Source organism: Entelurus aequoreus, linkage group LG24, assembly GCF_033978785.1.
Source record: "Entelurus aequoreus isolate RoL-2023_Sb linkage group LG24, RoL_Eaeq_v1.1, whole genome shotgun sequence".
Taxonomy (NCBI): domain Eukaryota; kingdom Metazoa; phylum Chordata; class Actinopteri; order Syngnathiformes; family Syngnathidae; genus Entelurus; species Entelurus aequoreus.
Window position 1 is genome coordinate 8066456 of NC_084754.1, and position 21473 is coordinate 8087928.

General features: G+C 39.1%; 1 protein-coding gene across 1 annotated transcript in view; it reads left to right on the forward strand.

The window, feature by feature from the left end:
• Positions 1-21473, forward strand: part of cdh13 (cadherin 13, H-cadherin (heart)) — a 909098-nt gene that overhangs the window by 212800 nt on the left and 674825 nt on the right. The window contains exon 2 of the mRNA XM_062035861.1: positions 14847-14967. Within this exon, the coding sequence (XP_061891845.1) occupies positions 14847-14967 (121 nt within the window). The remainder of the gene's footprint in view (positions 1-14846; positions 14968-21473) is intronic.

Below are 21473 nucleotides of genomic sequence, written 5' to 3' on the forward strand. Positions count from 1 at the left end.
GTCAGTAGAAAGAAGTATATTTTTTTCCCCCCATGCAAACACATCAATATTAAGTCTGGTTTGGTTACTTTCTTCTATGGACTCTTGGCATTTAAAAAAAAGTATTCTCTGTATGTTTAATGTGACATCTTCACTGAGAACAAGCAGATGTCATGGGAAGTCACTCGTATGACCTAAAATGGAAAGAAAAATGCATGACCAAAAACAATTTAAACAACAATATAAACCAAGGGCAGCACGGTGGGACAGGGGTTAGTGCATGTGCCTCACAATACGAAGGTCCTGAGTAGTCCTGAGTTCAATCCCGGGCTCTGGATCTTTCTGTGTGGAGTTTGCATGTTCTCCCCATGGCTCTGGCTTCCTCCCACCTCCAAAGACATGCACCTGGGGATAGGTTGATTGGCAACACTAAATTGGCCCTAGTGTGTGAATGTGAGTGTGAATGTTGTCTGTCTATCTGTGTTGGCCCTGCGATGAAAATGGATGGATGGAATATAAACCAATAGGTAATGTAGTTAATGGGGTACATAATAAATTAATGTATATAAATATACCAACATACACTATATTGCCAAAAGTATTTGGCCACCTGCCTTTACTCACATATGAACTTGGAATTGTCCAAAATGTTTTGGTATCCTGGAGTATTTAAAGTTCCTTTCACTGGAACTAAGGGGCCAAGCCCAACTCCTGAAAAACCAACCCCACACCATAATTCCTCCTCCACGAAATTTCACACTCGGCACAATGCAGTCCGAAATGTAGCATTTTCCTGGCAACCTCCAAACCCAGACTGGTCCATCGGATCGCCAGATGGAAAAGCGTGGTAATCACTCCAGGTGTCTCCACTGCTCTAGAGTCCAGTGGCGACGTGCTTTACACCACTGCATCCCACGCTTTGCATTGGACTTGGTGATGTATGGTTTAGATGCAGCTGCTCTGCCATGAAAACCCATTCCAGGAAGCTCTCTGCGTACTGTACGTGGGCTAATTAGAAGGTCACACGAAGTTTGGAGCTCTGTAGCAACTGACTGTGCAGAAAGTCTTTGCACTATGCGCTTCAGCATCCGCCGACCCCTCTCTGTCAGTTTCTACCACTTAGTGGCTGACTTGCGCCTGTTCCCAAACTCTTCACTTTTCTTATAATAAACAGTGTTTCCCATAAACTACCAAGATACCTGTGGCGGTGGGGGCGTGGCTATGGGCGTGGTCACAGTGACATCATCGAGTAATTTGCATAATTTACTACAATGATTTGATTTTCTCTAAAAAGGCTAAAAAAAATGTATACTTACTAATTAATAATAAAATTTTTGTTTTAAATGTCCATCCATCCATCCATTTTACAATATAATTACAACACTTTATGTACATATTTATATACAGATTTGAACAATACTTAAGCCTCACTGAAGTATATTTATTTATTGTGGTTCTTACAAAAAATATATCTTATAAAATATAAAAGCTAAAATGTCTCAAAGCTCTGCCCCTTAAATTAGTGCATACTAAATAATTTAACTTTAGCCTACTACTACAAGCATATTATTTACCAGCAACATAAAGTGAAACAGAGGCAGAGGTGTCCTGCCACAGTCAGTAACAAATAAACAGAAAACAGTAGTGGTGGTAGATAGACACAGAGCTTCATCAAACATCTGATCCACTGAACAAAGAGCTCCAAAAATCTTGAACTTTAGACTGCCATCAGTTTTACTCCCTACACTTAACCATGTGTTTCCTACTGCCTGCAGACTTTGCACCCTTTGTTATATACACATGTTGTGTTTCTAATATAAATACATTTAATAAAGTCAAATACAAATAAGGCAACAAGAGAAGTATCCTACACTTCTCTTTTGTAAAGTAAATCTGAACAGCCGATATGGGCATCTACATCAACTATATGATTTGCCTGAGAAGCTGGAGAGGACAAAAAAAATAAAATAAAATAAAATAAATAAATAAATAAATTTGTGGCGGACGTAATTCTTTCGTGGCGGGCCGCCACAAATAAATGAATGTGTGGGAAACCCTGGGATTTGTTGCACAGGTGGCATCCTATGACAGTTCCACGCTGGAAATCACTGAGAGCGGCCCATTCTTTCACAAATGTTTGTGGAAAAAGTGAAAAGTCTCCATGCCTGAGTGCTTGATTTTATACACCTGTGGCCGGGCCAAGTGATTAGGACACCTGATTCTCATAATTTGGATGGGTGGCCAAATACTTTTGGCAATATAGTGTATTATGACTAATGCAGTCAATAGCAAAATTGCTAACACTAATCATCATTGATTAATTAACGTGGCGATAGGATACACAATGTTTTTTGATTGAATGTGTGCGGTAAAAAAGCAAAAAACAAAACAAAGTTTTAACTGGATCACATTTAAATCCAATCTGTTTGCAATGCGCTCCACTGGGTTTTAAAGCTTGTATATTTATTTAACCAGGTTCAATTGCTGTCTTGTTACGTGATAATTATGCCTGTCGGACAAATATTTGTCTTGTTGCGTGCTGAAGCCTTATGGTTGCCATCCCATGGTGCACAAGCAAGTACTCTTAGTGGTGCATTGCACTCGAATATTGTCACTTACAAAACATTTTAGTAAAACTAGATAGTAAAAGATACTGAACCTGAAATGCGGTAAAATTGATTGTCTTCTCATTTGGAGCTCTTTGAGGAGATAAAGAATGGTGTGTCTGGCTGCATACAACGGATTGTGGTTTTGTGGGCCAGATGACAGTTTCAACCTTTGCCTCAAGCCTGCCTCTTAAACCGCCTAATTTAATTACACCATTCTTTTGAGCTGGCTAAGAATGTGACATTAAATATGCAGCTTTTGCATTTGATTAGAAAAAAGAATACAAATTAACGTATTTTCCGGACTATAAGGCGCACTTAAAATCATTTCCCCCCCCCTCAAAACTCGACAGTGCACCTAATGTACGGAATTCTGGTTTTGCTTACAGACCTCGAAGCAATTTTATTTGGTACATGGTGTAATGATCAGTTTGACCAGTAGATGGCAGTCAAACATAAGAGATACATGTAGACTGCAATATGATGGCAATATGACTCAAGTAAACAACACCGACATTTTATATGTTCCATTGAGAATATAGAACATTACACACTGCACTCAAAAAATTTTCAAAATGTTTTAGTACAGCTTTGGTAAGCTAATTAGCCGCACCGCTTGATGGATTGTATTATTATTGTGTGTGTATAAGGTAAGACATTATCTGGTGTATTGTTTCGCAACACTATGCAAAAGCAACTTTTCCTGTCTTCTGGTATCTGCTGATTTGTATTTGGGATCTGCATAAATCCTGAAAAATTGCGTGCGTCCGCCTTTGTAGTCCGTGGCGACAGCGTAGTCGATAAGTTTCTTATTTTTCTCTATCTTCTTGTCATGGGACATTCATCCTCCGCTGTTGCCATTTCTAATATAAAGTAGTGTAAAGTTCTTACTTATATCTGTCAGTAAACTCGCCATAAAAGCGCTAAAACATACCGGTGTAGTGAGTTGACATAATTCACCCAAGGAACTTTAGTTATTAGAGAGTTCTGGTCGGACACTTTTTCACGGGACACATTTGTTGTTGTGTCCGGATGAGGAGATGCTGCTCCGTTGTTCATTTAAGTAAAGTTTGAATGTCATTAAAACAGTTAGCTCCATCTTTTGACACTTCTTCCACTCCCGTCCTTGCACGCTACACCGCTACAACAAAGATGGCGGGGAGAAGACGCTGCAGAAGGTGAGCCATAGGGATGTGCGTATCGATCCTGTGGTATCGATATATCGATACTCACACGCTACTCATTTGGCATCACTTTTCTGAAAAAAGTATCGATATAAACCAAAAAACGGCGTGTGGGGGGTGCAAGCATCACTTTCAGATGTTTTTGATGACTTACTTAACTTACTATGTGCTGGGACACCCCTGTACCTGGCAGAGTATAGTGCTGGCCCAGTCACGTGACAGGAGACAGCGAATGAGCGTCGTCAACGTGCAACACACACACAGCCAGCCGACAGCGATGCAGCCTGACTTAAAACAGGCATTGTTTATTTTATTTTTTTAGTAATGTTTACTGAATATTTTTGTTTAAATGATTATCCTAAATTCAAATAATTTCCACACAGGGGAATTTACTGTTAGTTGAAAATTGCTTGAGTATTTAAAAGAAGATAAGAAAGAGATACAATTTGGAGATTCTTCATCTTTGCATTACAGTTTTATTTTTTTCCAAGAAAATCTTGAAATATGTGATTGAATGTGATTTTGGTTTTAATCTGTAACATGATTTCTTACATTTCGAAAACATTAGCCTATTTCATATTTCATTAATTGCTAATTATATCACAAACTTTAAAAAATAACTGCAACTTCTTGCGATTCGGATTTGACAGTTAATTGGAAAGCCCTAATATGTAATTATTATTATATATAATATATAATTATTATTATATATCATATTTAATTTACTTTTCATATTTAATGTTATTTATTTTAATGTTACTTTTATTATATATTGACCATAATAAATGTGGTATAAATGGTCTGTATTTGTCTTGTGATTTGTCTTAAATAATAATAGTAATAATATTTTTGACTGACAAAAATTGAAATTAATGGTATCGGTATCGGTATCGATGAAAATGCAAGAAAAAGTTTTGGTATCGTATCGAATCCTAAAAGTGTGGTATCGCCCATCCCTAGTGAGCCACGTAAATAAGACCGCCCACAAAACAGCGCATCCGGAAGCGATATTGTGAAACAAAACGCCAGATAATGTTTGCTAATGGGTGCCATTTTGCGGTTCTTATACATACACCACAGTAATACTTGTGTGTTTAATGCACCGACAATCCATCAAGCGGTGCGGCTTCATAGTTTACCAAAGTCGTAGGAAAAACATTTTGACAGATTTTTGAGTGCCATGTGTAATGTTCTATATTCTCAATGGAACATTTATAGTTTTGGTGTTGTTTACTGGCGTCATCTTGCAGTTTACATGCCTCTCTTATGTATGACTGCCATCTACTGGTCACACTTATAATTACACCATGTACCAAATAAAATTGCTTCGAGGTCGGTAAGCACAACCAGAATTATGCCGTACACTAGGCACATCGGGTTATAAGGTGCTGTCACGCCAAATTTCTTCCCCCTACAACCCCCCCCCCCCCCCCATTTACTTCCGGGGTCATTTCCTCTTACGTCATTTCCTCTTACGTCTTTGACAGCGATCGAAATTAACCCTGAAGTAGTGTTGACCCGTGGAAAACGAATCAAAAATCGTTTAATTCTCCGTCCTGTACGGTAGTCAAATGTGCAATGAGTATTTGTTCACATATGCATTCCCAAAGTAACACGATTGATGGGAAACATGCGTGCTGACGTAAAAACAACGAATGAAACTAAACAAATTTAAGTTCACATAAATGTCATTTTAATTTTGTTCACTTACACAGAGAACTAAAAAAAACTGAATTTAACGAATACATTTAGTTTTAATAGAGTTTGATAATGTTGATTGATAATGAATTAACTTATTGTAAACTGTTATTCATTTCCGCGTATGTCCACGAGTCAAATGTGCAGTCAGGATTATCCTCAAGTTAATTTGTCCGATTAATACTTGTACGATTAATACAGACGTTTTGTTAACGCTATATTATAAAAATAAAAATTAAAATAAAAAAAAAAACAAGTATCCTTCCAGCGACGGGCAGTCAAAGCCGAAGTGCTATCATAAGAGGAAATGACGTAAGAGGAAAAGACCCCGGAAGTAAATGGGGGGAGGGGGGGTTTGTAGGGGGAAGAAATTTGGCGTGACAGTGCGCTGTCGATTTTTGAGAAAATGAAATAATTTTAAGTGCGCCTTATAGTCCGAAAAATACGGTATATATTAATCATTAAAATTATAGAATTTGTTCAACATGACTATAAATAAAACATCAGCAGTCATGGCAACGTTAAATTCCATGCTCCATGAAGTCTTGAACCCAGAATTGAGTCTTGTTCACACAAACTCATGATTTATTTACCCCTGACGTGATTTGAGCGCACTAATCTCTCTCCACTGATGATTTGGCGACATAAACACATCCTGAAAGACAACCCTGACAAGTATCCACCACAAAAAAATCATGTCCGTAGAATATTTTATGATTGTGGAAAAGGTGACTTTAGAGTGATGCAGATAAACGAGCAATGCATCCTGCTACTTTTGGATTCTACAACCTTCAAGTTCCGGAACAAAAAATGCCTTTTTTTTTTTTTTGCAAACAACAACTCCATTAGCATTTTTGACTCACCCATTCTGAGTAACTGAGTCTGGATTATAATATTCCACATATACAGTCGCAATCAAATCTTTACATACACTTGTAAAGAACATAATATCATGGCTGTCTTGAGTTTCCAATAATTTATACAGCTCTTATTTTTTTGTGATAGTGATTGGAGCACATACTTGTTGGTCACAAAAAACATTCATGAAGTTTGGTTCTTTTATGAATTTATTATGGGTCTACTGAAAATGTGACCAAATCTGCTGGGTCAAAAGTATACATACAGCAATGTTAATATTTGCTTACATGTCCCTTGGCAAGTTTCACTGCAAGAAGGCGCTTTTGGTAGCCATCCACAAGCTTCTGCTTGAATTTTTGACCACTCATCTTGACAAAATTGGTGCAGTTCAGCTAAATTTGTTGGCTTTCTGACATGGACTTGTTTCTTCAGCATTGTCCACACATTTAAGTCAGGACTTTGGGAAGGCCATTTCTAAAACCTTAATTGTAGCCTGATTTAGCCATTCCTTTACCACTTTTGACGTGTGTTTGGGGTCATCGTCCTGTTGGAACACCCAACTGCGCCCAAGACCCAACCTCCGGGCTGATGATTTTAGGTTGTCCTGAAGAATTTGGATGTTATCCTCCTTTTTCATTGTCCCATTTACTCTCTGTAAAGCACCAGTTCCATTGGCAGCAAAACAGGCCCAGAGCATAATACTACCACCACCATGCTTGACGGTAGGAATGGTGTTACTTGGATTAAAAGCCTCACCTTTTCTCCTCCAAACATATTGCTGGGTATTGTGGCCAAACAGCTACATTTTTTTTCATCTGACATCACATCACAGAAAAGACCTTCTGAAGGAAAGTTCTGTGGTCTGATGGTAATATCTCTTTGTAAAAAATATCCCTTTGCGATGCCCAGCTATCTTATTCCACCTTCTCAGAAAGGCTTGTCACAAAAAATGAATTACGATTGTGACACTTGAAGGAAAACAGCAGGTTGCCTGGGTGCAGTGATTACATTGCCGGGACACAACATGTAATGGCCTCCATTGGTGAACATCTGCCGGAGCTTGTTCACCCTGTAGACACACTTCTAGACAGCCTGCGTGAAATTATTGTAACTTGCATGATGCATCATGCATCTTTCATGCTGAGAAGGAGGGGGTTGTTGGCAATAGGCAAACATCAATGGAGGGTCTGAAAGCCCTCCTAAATATGGTGCATTTAGTACAGTTGAAACACATGTTTTTGTGCCAAAGTACCGTATTTTTCGGACCATACGGCACTGCTGATGAGCGGGTCTATTCAGGTTTATTTTCATATATAAGGCGCACCGGATTATAAGGCGCATTAAAGGGGTCATATGATTATTTTTTTTCAGAATTTAAAACACTATCTTGTGGTCTGCATAACATGTAATGGTGGTTCTTTGGTCAAAATGATAGATGTTTTAGAGACCATTTTCAAGTCGCTTTCTGAGCGTTTCTTCAGGATGCACCGTTTTGTGGGCGGTCTTATTTACGTGGCTCACCTTCGGCAGCGTTTTTTCTCCGTCCTCTTTGTTGTAGCGGTGTAGCGTGCAAGGACGGGGGTGGAAGAAGTGTCAAAAGATGGAGCTAACTGCTTTAATGACATTCAGACTTTACTTAAATCAACAAAGGAGCAGCATCTCCTCATCCGTGGCTCACTAGTGCAACAACAAGACCGGAAATGTGTCCCGTGAAAAACCGTTTGACCGGAACTCTCTAATAACTAAATTTCCTTGGGTGAATAATGTAAACTCACTACAGTTTTTAGCGCTTTGATAGCTAGTCTACTGGCAGATATATGTAAGAACTTTACGCCCCTTTATATTAGAAATGGCAACAGCGGAAGATGAATGCCACATAAGAAGGTAGAGAAAAAGACGAAGCTTATCGACACAGACTAAAATGGCGGACGCGCTCAAATTTTCAGTACTTATGCAGATCCCAAATACACATCAGCAGGTACCAAAAGGTAAGAAAAGTTGGTTTTGCATAATAATGCGAAACAAAGCATTCATTTCTAAGGTGATTTTATATATTTCACATTATGTATTAAGAGCAAACATATGTTGTGGGAATTGTGTTGGAGCGTTCTATTTGTTTATCTAATGCACAAGTGTCAAAGTCAAGGCCCGCCAGATGCGTCCCGCAAATTAATTTTCTATGGCCCCCGGGATGATATTGTTATGTGTGCTGGAAGGAGTTGACGGCACAGACACAAGGGGGCGATGTTACTCTATGTATTTATTATATATATTACTAAATATATATAATAACAAACAATACTAAGAATATAAACTAAACAAGAGAATGGAGTGTGACTAATCCAAAAGGGGTGTATGTGTGTGTGACTACGTGTGCAATTAATTGTTGTGTATTTCCGTGATGTGTTGGGCGAGAGGAGGGACAAAGCAGAAGAAGGTCCGTTAGACAAGCGGTAGTCGAGGATCGAGGGAGGCAGTCCAAAGTCAAGGCTCGATGATGGAAGACGCGGGAAGCAAACGTAACATAGGATTAAGTCCCGGTCAGGATCCTTGGGTCAACTGGTCTTTATACGGCTCGCCCTCATCAGTCCCAGGTGTGCAGATTGCTGATCGCCCACAGCCTTGCCGGCATGTGGGCGTGACGTGGCCAGCGCGAGCAGGGGCGTGTCTCGGCACGCTGCCAACGGTGGTGCTGGCAGACCCAGCTGCCGGAGAAATGCGGGTTCAAGCCCGCTCTGTGACAGATATATGATTATTATTAGAACCGGCCCGCAGGCCACAGCCGCCTGCTGCTGTTTTGCACGCACCAATACTCCATCAGTGTTGGCGCAAGGAATTTTCAAAACGGGGTCCCAGGGACCCCATCAAGTCATAAAAATGGGGTCCCACTTTTTTGTAACCGTTTTGAAAACAAATGATAAATGTATGCATTATCCTGTTATATCTCACATACTATATTGTGTTTTGGAAAAAGGTTGTCGTAAACGTTAATTCATAAAAAAAAATTATACAAAATGTAACTATTTTTTATGCATATGTAAATGTATCAGTATCAGTATCATTCACTTTCTTCTTTCCTTCATGGATCTAAACTTTACCGGTGCCTGTATTTTTTCCGATATTTTTATTGTAATATTTTCAGAATGTGTTTGTTCTATTTTTGGCCAAAGTAAGACAAAAAAAACTATCTGAAGTTGCCTTTATTTTTTAGTTTTAATGCCAGGATTTTAATAGTCCGTCGCTCCATGCGGCCCCTGAGCTAAAATGAGTTTGACACCCCTGGATGCTGACAAACATACTTTTTTCAAAATAAATTCTGTATGGGGAATAAATGCATCAGTTGTATGAATTGTTATAATCGTTTAATAATCGAATCGTGAGGCGCCTAAGATGGCACACCTCATGTGATTCGACATGCTTGCATATTGGATAAAGGACATACATTTCCATTCAAGCCTTTTTTACCGCTTGTCCCTCAGGGTTGCGGGGCGGGGTACACCCTGGACAAGTCAGATAGTGCAATTTTGTCTAATAGCAGGAATTACTAAAACAAATGTTTATTAACCAAGATGCCTGAGGTGATTTATAAGGCATATTGACTCAAGACTTCGATATTATAGACTTGGCCTCGCTGCTGTCTTTTGTTATCCTTGATTTAGCGCCAGTGTCAGTACCTGATTTGACTTGAGTTTCCACTGAGGTGTAGGTGGGCTTGTGAAGCACCTCCACACAAGCAATTACTGTACTTTCTTAGTGCACCTACTCATAAACTACATTTTGGACACATTTTGTACACTTATTGGCCACACCAGTCTGTAAAATATTTACACAGGCTGGTGTGTTCATTCACGAATGCACCGGAAGACAGTGCCTGGACCACGACATACTGTATGTAGTGGAGCAGACCTGGGCAAATTAAGTCCGCATGCGGCCCGTTAATCTTTTCAATCTGGCCCGCCAGATATTCCCAAATATTTTTTTTAGATCTTTAAGATGGAAAGTGTAGCTGCCATTATGATGTGCAGTGATGTTTTCAAATGACCGTAAATCTTGAACTATACAAAGTATTTCAATGGTTGGAATCTGCGTTTTTGCATGATATACTAGTTACTATGGTAATCTAATTAGTTGCTATGGTAATATAATTAGTTGCTATAAGTCCATGCAGCTCAGACCAGGCACCAAGCAGTGTGGGTGGGGAGCGTTTCCACAGAGTGTTTCCAGAGCGGCCAGCCTGAAATGTGGGTGTCAGGGACAGACGTGGAAGGAGATTTTTACAACAAAGTTCTAAAGCTTAGTGATGTATCAGATATATCTGATTGTAGGTGGGGTTTTTATTACCCTTCGTGTTCATATTTCGCTGTTTGTTGCATTTTTGTTGCGTTTTGCTTGATTGTAAAATATGTCGATGGAGAAGGGGTGTGACGTGCATATGTTGTCAATATTCAGTGTTTTATCCTTTATAGTTTGTATTGGAAATCCCACATTCTTTTTTTCATGTACATTCTGGGTGTCTAAAAAAAAAAAAAAATCCGTTCTGTTTTTTAAGGCGGTCTGTCATAATATTTTAACATTCAGACATTATTGTGAGGTTTTCTATTAGAGTTCTTAAAAATAGATATACGATATATCAGCTATATCTGATTGTAGGTGGGGTTTTTATTACCCATCGCATTCATATTTTGCTGTTTGTTGCATTTTTGTTGTGTTTTGCTTGATTGTAAAATATGTCGATGGAGAAGGGGTGTGACGTGCATATGTTGTCAATATTCAGTGTTTTATCCTTCATAGTTAATATTGTAAATCCCACATTCTTTTTTTCATGTACATTCTGGGTGGTTAAAAAAAATAAATAAAATCTGTTCCGTTTTTTAAGGCGGTCTGTCATAATATTTTTAACACTCAGACATTATTGTGAGGTTTTCTATTAGAGTTCTTAAAAATAGATATTCGATATATCAGCTATATCTGATTGTAGGTGGGGTTTTTATTACCCTTCGCGTTCATATTTCGCTGTTTGTTGCATTTTTGTTGCGTTTTGCTTGATTGTAAAATATGTCGATGGAGAAGGGGTGTGACGTGCATATGTTGTCAATATTCAGTGTTTTATCCTTTATAGTTTATATTCTAAATCCCACATTCTTTTTTTCATGTACATTCTGGGTGTCTAAAAAAAAAAAAAAATTCCGTTCCGTTTTTTAAGGTGGTCTGTCATAATATTTTTAACATTCAGACATTATTGTGAGGTTTTCTATTAGAGTTCTTAAAAATAGATATACAATTTATCAGCTATATCTGATTGTAGGTGGGTTTTTTATTACCCTTCGCGTTCATATTTCGCTGTTTGTTGCATTTTTGTTGCGTTTTGCTTGATTGTAAAATATGTCGATGGAGAAGGGGTGTGACGTGCATATGTTGTCAATATTCAGTGTTTTATCCATCATAGTTTATGTTGTAAATACCACATTCTTTTTTTCATGTACATTCTGGGTGGTTAAAAAAAAATAAAAATTCCGTTCCGTTTTTTAAGGCGGTCTGTCATAATATTTTTAACATTCAGACATTATTGTGAGGTTTTCTATTAGAGTTCTTAAAAATAGATATACGATATATCAGCTATATCTGATTGTAGGTGGGGTTTTCATTACCCTTCGCGTTCATATTTCGCTGTTTGTTGCATTTTTGTTGCGTTTTGCTTGATTGTAAAATATGTCGATGGAGAAGGGGTGTGACGTGCATATGTTGTCAATATTCAGTGTTTTATCCGTTATAGTTTATATTGTAAATCCCACATTCTTTTTTTCATGTACATTCTGGGTGTCTAAAAAAAAAAAAAAATTCCGTTCCGTTTTTTAAGGCGGTCTGTCATAATATTTTTAACATTGAGACATTATTGTGAGGTTTTCTATTAGAGTTCTTAAAAATAGATATACGATATATCAGCTATATCTGATTGTAGGTGGGGTTTTTATTACCCTTCGCGTTCATATTTCGCTGTTTGTTGCATTTTTGTTGCGTTTTGCTTGATTGTAAAATATGTCGATGGAGAAGGGGTGTGACGTGCATATGTTGTCAATATTCAGTGTTTTATCCTTCATAGTTAATATTGTAAATCCCACATTCTCTTTTTCATGTACATTCTGGGTGGTTAAAAAAAAAAAAAAATTCTGTTCCGTTTTTTAAGGCGGTCTGTCATAATATTTTTAACATTCAGATATTATTGTGAGGTTTTATATTAGAGTTCTTAAAAATAGATATACGATATATCAGCTATATCTGATTGTAGGTGGGGTTTTTATTACCCTTCGCGTTCATATTTCGCTGTTTGTTGCATTTTTGTTGCGTTTTGCTTGATTGTAAAATATGTCGATGGAGAAGGGGTGTGACGTGCATATGTTGTCAATATTCAGTGTTTTATCCTTCATAGTTAATATTGTAAATCCCACATTCTTTTTTTCCTGTACATTCTGGGTGGTTAAAAAAAAAAAAAAATTCTGTTCCGTTTTTTAAGGCGGTCTGTCATAATATTTTTAACATTCAGACATTATTGTGAGGTTTTCTATTAGAGTTCTTAAAAATAGATAAACGATATATCAGCTATATCTGATTGTAGGTGGGGTTTTTATTACCCTTCGCGTTCATATTTCGCTGTTTGTTGCATTTTTGTTGCGTTTTGCTTGATTGTAAAATATGTCGATGGAGAAGGGGTGTGACGTGCATATGTTGTCAATATTCAGTGTTTTATCCTTCATAGTTAATATTGTAAATCCCACATTCTTTTTTTCCTGTACATTCTGGGTGGTTAAAAAAAAAAAAAATTCTGTTCCGTTTTTTAAGGCGGTCTGTCATAATATTTTTAACATTCAGACATTATTGTGAGGTTTTCTATTAGAGTTCTTAAAAATAGATATACGATATATCAGCTATATCTGATTGTAGGTGGGGTTTTTAATACCCTTCGCGTTCATATTTCGCTGTTTGTTGCATTTTTGTTGCGTTTTGCTTGATTGTAAAATATGTCGATGGAGAAGGGGTGTGACGTGCATATGTTGTCAATATTCAGTGTTTTATCCTTCATAGTTAATATTGTAAATCCCACATTCTTTTTTTCATGTACATTCTGGGTGGTTAAAAAAAAAAAAAAATTCTGTTCCGTTTTTTAAGGCGGTCTGTCATAATATTTTTAACATTCAGACATTATTGTGAGGTTTTCTATTAGAGTTCTTAAAAATAGATATACGATATATCAGATATATCTGATTGTAGGTGGGGTTTTTATTACCCTTCGCGTTCATATTTAGCTGTTTGTTGCATTTTTGTTGCGTTTTGCTTGATTGTGAAATATGTCGATGGAGAAGGGGTGTGACGTGCATATGTTGTCAATATTCAGTGTTTTATCCTTCATAGTTAATATTGTAAATCCCACATTCTTTTTTTCATGTACATTCTGGGTGGTTAAAAAAAAAAAAAAAATCTGTTCCGTTTTTTAAGGCGGTCTGTCATAATATTTTTTAACATTCAGACATTATTGTGAGGTTTTCTATTAGAGTTCCTAAAAATAGATATACAGGCCCCCAGACACATTTTTTTTCTCTAAATTTGGCCCCCCGAAGCAAAATATTTGCCCAAGTCTGAGGTTAGTGGTGCATAATGTGTTAAATGGCTGACTGAATGATTGTGTGAGTGTGTTTGATGAAATGTGAACAATTTCATTGGACCACCTTGACCCAGTTGCCAATTTCACTGGTATGATGTGACGAGGCTAAACTTATTGTCGCCATGTGAAGCTGGTGAACCTTTAAAAATCCATCGTATAAAGCGCAGAGAGAGTGCAGTATCTGGTGAGCAAACAACCAACTTAAATGTATCTAGCTCCTCTCTTTAGAGAGCCTAGTATTGATGTTGGTACCCCAATGAAGGGTGTTAAAAGTGGTGCAGTGCAGTTAAGTTAAGTTCATTATTCAAGTGTTGAACACTGTAATGTCGGCTTTGAGTTGCACAAAGACGCCAAAAGTAGACCGTGGTCAATATACAGTATAAATAGCTCAAGGTCATTCATCTTTTCACATACTTCCTCTCATAACATGAGTACCGCTCACTATGTGGGACGTGCTTATCAGAAGCCTCCATATAATTAATTCAGATATCTCTCGCTGTCTTGCATAAAGCTTAAGTTCTCTTGCTGCAGCAGCAGGAAGTGCTGCCAACAGCGAGACAACCCTCGGGAGAGTGCACTGACATCCCTGCAATCCACTTACAAAAGTACACAGTGAGGCCCAGCCTATTAGCATGAACACAACCTCTTTGATAGTAATTCCTCTGAGACTGGGAGGCCATGTCCTCACTCGAACTGAACAAAAATATTTCAAAGATATATGGAAATAGTTATGGTCTGTTGAGTGTTTATATTATTTCCGATTGATCAGTCTGCAAATTGACTCAGTCTCTTGCTAACCTTCAATCGGACTTTTAGCTCGAAAATGTGTGTTTTTCATAACTTTTGGCATCCTTTGTCTTGCAGACCGCCGATGTAGGTTGCCGACAGGAAGGACACCACGAGGGCTGTGTGCCCGGCTTCCAGGTCAAACAATACCAGGTGGCATATAGGAGAACTTTCCAGAAAGGCCTGCCACTCCTACAAGGTCAGTGTGAAATGAACACAACCAGCAAGCTCTTTCTTTTTCTCAGGGTCCAGTTGTTCAAATCTTGAAGGGCCAGTCGTTCAAAACATTTAAAGGCCTACTGAAACCCACTTCCACCGACAACGCAGTCTGATAGTTTATATATCAATGATGAAATCTTAACATTGCAACACATGCCAATACGGCCGGGTTAACTTATAAAGTGCAATTTTAAATTTCCCGCTAAACTTCCGGTTGGAAACGTCTATGTATGATGACGTTTGCGCGTGACGTCACGACGGCAACGGAAGTATTCGTACCCAATGTGTCACCATACAAACTGCTCTGTTTTCATCGAACAATTCCACAGTATTCTGGACATCTGTGTTGGTGAATCTTTTGCAATTTGTTTAATGAACAATGGAGATTGCATAGAAGAAAGTTGTAGGTGGGATCGGTGTATTAGCGGCTGGCTGTAGCAACACAACAAGGAGTACTTACTTGGATAGCAGACGCCTAGCCGATGCTAGCCGCCAACCGCATCTGTGATCGGGTGAAGTCCTTCGTCGCGCCGTCGATCGCTGGAACGCAGGTGAGCACGGGTGTTGATGAGCAGATGAGGGCTGGCTGGCGTAGGTGGAGCGCTAATGTTTTTATCATAGCTCTGTGAGGTCCGGTTGCTAAGTTAGCTTCAGCGTCGTTAGCAACAGCATTGTTAAGCTTTGCCAGGCTGAGAATTATTAACCGTGTATTTACATGTCCATGGTTTAATAGTATTGTTGATCTTCTGTCTATCCTTCCAGTCAGGGATTTATTTATTTTGTTTCTATCTGCATTTGAGCCAGATGCTATCACGTTAGCTCAGTAGCTAAAGAGCTTCGCTGATGTATTGTCGTGGAGATAAAAGTCACTGTGAATGTCCATTTTGCGTTCTCGACTCTCATTTTCAAGAGGATATAGTATCCGAGGTGGTTTAAAATACAAATCCGTGATCCACAATAGAAAAAGGAGAGTGTGTGGAATCCAATGAGACCTTGTACCTAAGTTACGGTCAGAGCGAAAAAAGATACACCCTGCACTGCCTCTTTAGTTCTTCACTCTAACGTACCTCATCCACAAATATTTCATCCTCGCTCAAATTAATGGGGTAATCGTTGCTTTCTCGGTCCGAATCTCTCTCGCTCCATTGTAAACAACGGGGAATTGTGAGGAATCCTTCCTCCTGTGACGTCACGCTACTTCCGGTACAGGCAAGGCTTTTATTTATCAGCGACCAAAAGTAGCGAACTTTATCGTCGTTGTTCTATACTAAATCCTTTCAGCAAAAATATGGCAATATCGCGAAATGATCAAGTATGACATATAGAATGGATCTGCTCTCCCCGTTTAAATAAAAAAAAATCATTTCAGTAGGCCTTTAATCTTGCTCAGAATTTTCCGGATTTGGAAATACCAATTTTTTTTCTTTTACCCAGGATTAGCACATCAGTCTTTTATGTTGTTTTTTCAAAGCAATATTGGATTGGAATAACTTGATCCAGATACAGTTTTCAAGATGACCAAATCCGGATTACCAATCCTCCAATTAGGACAACATATCACAATGTGGGCTCCTGATATATGTAAAGAACAACAGGTAGAAGAGCCACTGTTGCATAAGATGAGCTATTGGCTGTTGAGGTGAATTATACCATGTACCGTTTTCTTATATGATTGTGAGCTAGCATGTGTTTGTATTTGGTCACAGAATCCTTTAGAGGATTATTCTACTAAGGTCAAAAGTGCACATGCCCATCACAAGCGCTCCAGAGGGTGGTGGCTTTTGCCCCCAGGAAATTGGACTCTTAAAGGATAGCAGCAGTTAGATTTTAGGAGGAAGTGTAAAGACATTAGCAACATCTAGTAGGAAGCCCTCACAAGTAGGAGTAGAGGATAAGGGTCTGAGGTCACCCGACTCAAACCGATCACAGTAAATAGGTTGACTGACAGGCCCCAAGGTCAGAACAATAAAGAGTAACTGTCTTTGTGTAAACAGTGTTTAAGGACAGTTGTCCAAGAACAAAGCAGAAGAGGGATCAGGCTCATACTCTTTCCCTAGGAGCTGCAGCTCCAGTCTGAGTCTCGCTGAAACAAATACAGCTTTTTGTTCGACGATTCCTCGTTGGCGTCGTCTTGGCTCATCACCCACCACACAGTCACTCTGTCCTGGGAGAGTGGCACGACCATCAAGTATACAACAATGTCATCGCGTCATTTGCACAATTAATTGCGATTGACGCCGTAGGACAGAGAAATAAGGTCGCGAGAGGGATAAGAAGTGAGTTTTGAAAAATGCCAATTTTAACTAGAGCTACAAATGAACTGTTGATTCCTAGTTTTCTTCACAAGTTTTAAGTTTTGTTCCGCATTGTTAATTGGTAGAGTATCAAATTTGATCAAAAGAATGAAGGGTTTTGACAATCACAGACAAACCGGATCCACCGACTTGCTCATTATCATGAACAGTGATTTATTTAAGTGTGACATTACAGTAAAGAATCATATTCATTTGTTTTTATTTTACATCTTGCTCTGTAAACCAAGGCGGAAACTGCGGCAGCTGTTGTCAACGCCACTCGAGACAGACATTCACTGCAAATTGTTACGTGTCTCTAAAACATGCGCAAACATCTTTATTTTCATGACTATTTACATTGTACATTGTCACTAAAGGAACCAAAACTATGAATGAACACACGTGGAGTTATGTACTTAACAAAAAAAGGTGAAATAACTGAAAACATGTATTTTATTCTAGTTTCTTCAAAATAGCCACCCTTTGCTCTGATTACTGCTTTGCACACTCTTGGCATTGTCTCAAAGAGCTTCAAGAGGTAGTCACCTGAAAGGGTTTTCACTTCACAGGTGTGCTTGAAGTTATATATATATATATATATATATATATATATATATATATATATATATATATATATATATATATATATATATATATATATATATATATATATATATATATATATATATATATATATATTTATACATACACACACACACTGGTGTCCAAACGTTTGGCCTGTACTGTATGTCCCCTGAAAAAGCTAATATTCCAAATGCTCTCAAATAAAACACACAATTCAAACATTAAAAACCAACAACACAGGGATGCCATTGTGAATAACAATGTTTAATGATTTTTAGATGTGTCTGTAACTATTAAATTCCAAATTAGAGTAAACATTTAATACTTTGTTTGATTTTGACATCTTTTTAGCAAATTTCAATTGTTCTGCCTTTCTGGTCTTTAGTGTTTGGTAGTCTACCATTGAATGATTAAAAAAAAAAAAAATCAGTTGACTAATGATCAGTGAATGTTATTTATTTGACCAGTTAGAGGTTGATTTAAATTACATTCTGTCCCTGAGATTCACCTGAAATCAGAATAATATATATATATTTTGGATTAAATTGTCCCAATCCTATATGAGTTTTAAACAACACAAACTGGGTGTCATATCTGTGTGATCATATTTTGTTTAAGTTATGTTCTACTTGGTTTTGGACTCTTTTTAGTTCCTGCTTTTCATTCCCTTGTCTTGTTTCCATGGTTACCCATTAGTTTCACCTGTTCCACGTTTGGACTCATTGTGCACTCTTGTTTGTCACCATAGCAACCCATTAGTTTTCACCTGTCCTCACGACTCACGCACCTGTTTTTAATCATGTCTTCACTATTTAACCCTGTAGTTGCCAGGCAGTCAGCCTGGCGACATCACACTCCTGACACTCTGTTTCATGTCCATCGTTCATGCTGCTCCTTTCCTCCGCAAGTAAGTTATTGTTTATTAAGGCCATAGTTAGCAAGTTTTGTTTTCTGTCCATAGTTTACGCCAAAGTGGTAGTTTTGTTTTTCATAGCCAAGTTTTCTACCTCCGTTGTGAGCGCCTTTTGTTTATTGTTCCTTTTGAGTGTTAAAATTAAATATGTCTTCAACTTCACGCCATGTCCGCTCCAACTTTTATTGCATCTCGGAAAAACAAACCCACCATAGTCCACATCATGACACTGGGGGTTTGATCCTTAAAACAAAGATTGGATTATGTGATTTAATAGATGGATAAACTTTTTGCGAAACATAAAATTCATCTTCGACAGGCTCTAACAAATTTACAGGACAAAACAATAAGAGATACAAAATAAAATATAGACACAACATGTAAGATCTAAAGGATGATGCAACAGTTTTCATTTATTTGTGTTTAAAGTGATGATGGCAGTGGGAATGAAAGTGTTTTATATATGTTTTTCCTGGTAAGTGGGACTTTAAAGTGATGGTCTGATGGTAGCAGCAGGAAGGATGAGTGCAGTGGGTGTGCATGGGGTCCTGAATGATGGAGCTGGTTTTCTTGGTAACTGGCTGAGTGTGGAGATCTGTCAGGGAGGTCTGGAGAGTGCCATTATTTTCCTGGCCTGTTATGAGGGTATGAGTATGAGGGCATGTTTTGTTTGATGTTTAATGGTAAGTGAGTTGTACCAGGACGCCATGTTGAAAATGACTTTGGATTCTATTAATGATTTGTAGACCAGAGCCAGAGTGTCCTTATCGACGCTGAAAAACCTGAGTTTTCTCTCAGCAGGTGGAAGCACGGCCGAGCTTTCAGATAAACGGTATCAGCATGTGTGGTGAAGGTACAAACAGGTGTTGATAGTTGAAGGACTGCACCGTCCATTAAATTGTACATTGTTTAAAAATAACTGACCATCGATGCTGAGGTGCTGGAAAAGTGGAGGCTCCTGTGAGACCAGCATTCTTCTGGTACCACAGCACATCTCCTTGGTGTTTGTCGCCTCTCACTGCGTGCAACGCCAGTGTGGAAGAGAGTCCAGCCCCACTCGAGAGAACTGGTTCCAGAGCCCTTGCTGTGCGTCGAGGTGAGTCCGACTATATCCAGCTGGAACTTCTCCAACTCGCGCACAAGCTCAGGCTCCTTCCCCCTCAGCGAGGTGACATTCCACGTCCCGAGAGCTAGCTTATGTAGCCGAGGATCGGACCGCCAAGTGCCCTGCCTTCGGCTGCCGCCCAGCTCACATTGCACCCGACCTCTATGGCCCCTGCTATGGGTGGTGAGCCCATTGGAGGGGGGGACCCACGTTGCCTCTTCGGGACAGGTCCGGCCACCAGGCACTCGCCATCGTGCCCCAACTCCGGGCCTGGCTCCAGAGGGGGGCCCCGGTGACCCGCGTCCTGGCTAAGGGAAATCTGAGTCTTGGTTCTTGTATTTCCATAGAAGTCTTCGAGCTGCTCTTTGTCTGATGCCTCACCTAGGACCTGTTTGTCTTGGGAAACCCTACCCCTGATCTAGTCGTACGCCAAAGAATCACTTAAGTGATTTAGTGTTTTAGTTTCCAACATTCAAACACAGTGTCACTGTTCAAACTGTGTGTAATGTTACAGTGGCCGAACATTTTAACAAATGATAAATGATAAATGGGTTATACTTGTATAGCGCTTTTCTACCTTCAAAGCACTTTGACAGTATTTCCACATTCACCCATTCACACGCACATTCACACACTGATGGCGGGAGCTGCCATGCAAGGCGCTAACCATCAGCCATCAGGGGCAAAGGGTGAAGTGTCTTGCCCAAGGACACAAGAGACGTAACTAGGATGGTAGAAGGCGGGGATTGAACCCCAGTAACCAGCAACCGTCCGATTGCTGGCACAGCCACTCTACCAACTTTAACATACTTAAATAAAACCTCTGCCTTGTTTTTAATGAATACCTAGGTCTACGACCATATTTTAAGTTGGTCATTATGGTGGTACTTGGAGAGCCAAGTGTTTTTGAGGTAGCACTTGGTGAAAAACCACTGGTCTAGGGTATTGAATAGATCACTAATGGACTATTCAAATTGTTATAGAAGTTGTTACCCCTCGCATCCAAGCATGCTTCATCAGTTCATGCTCAGAATATGATTGGGCAGTGCTAGTCTGATGGTATGGTGCATGATCCAAAGTAGTTAGAGTGTCCGCCCTGAGATCGGTAGGTTGTGAGTTCAAACCCCGGCCGAGTCATACCAAAGACTATAAAAATGGGACCCATTACCTCCCTGCTTGGCACTCAGCATCAAGGGTTGGAATTGGGGGTTAAATCACCAACAATGATTCCCGGGCGCGGCCACCGCTGCTGCTCACTGCTCTCCTCACCTCCCAGGGGGTGATCAAGGGTGATGGGTCAACTGCAGAGAATAACTTTGCCGCACCTCGTGTGTTTGTGACAATCATTGGTACTTCAACTTTAACTTAATTATCCTCTGCAAGAGGAAATGCCCAGAAATGAATGGTTGTGTTCTACTGTGGTGCAAAACGACAGCTGTGAATATACATTGCACTATGTTTACAATTGTTTACGCTGATTGTTTATTGTTTACACAATATGATCTTTGTCAGACTCCAGTTTAAACGTGCACAGGCCCCAATGTGGCTCAACTGTGGCCTCGGTTCAATACAGTGAAAACAAAGGAAGT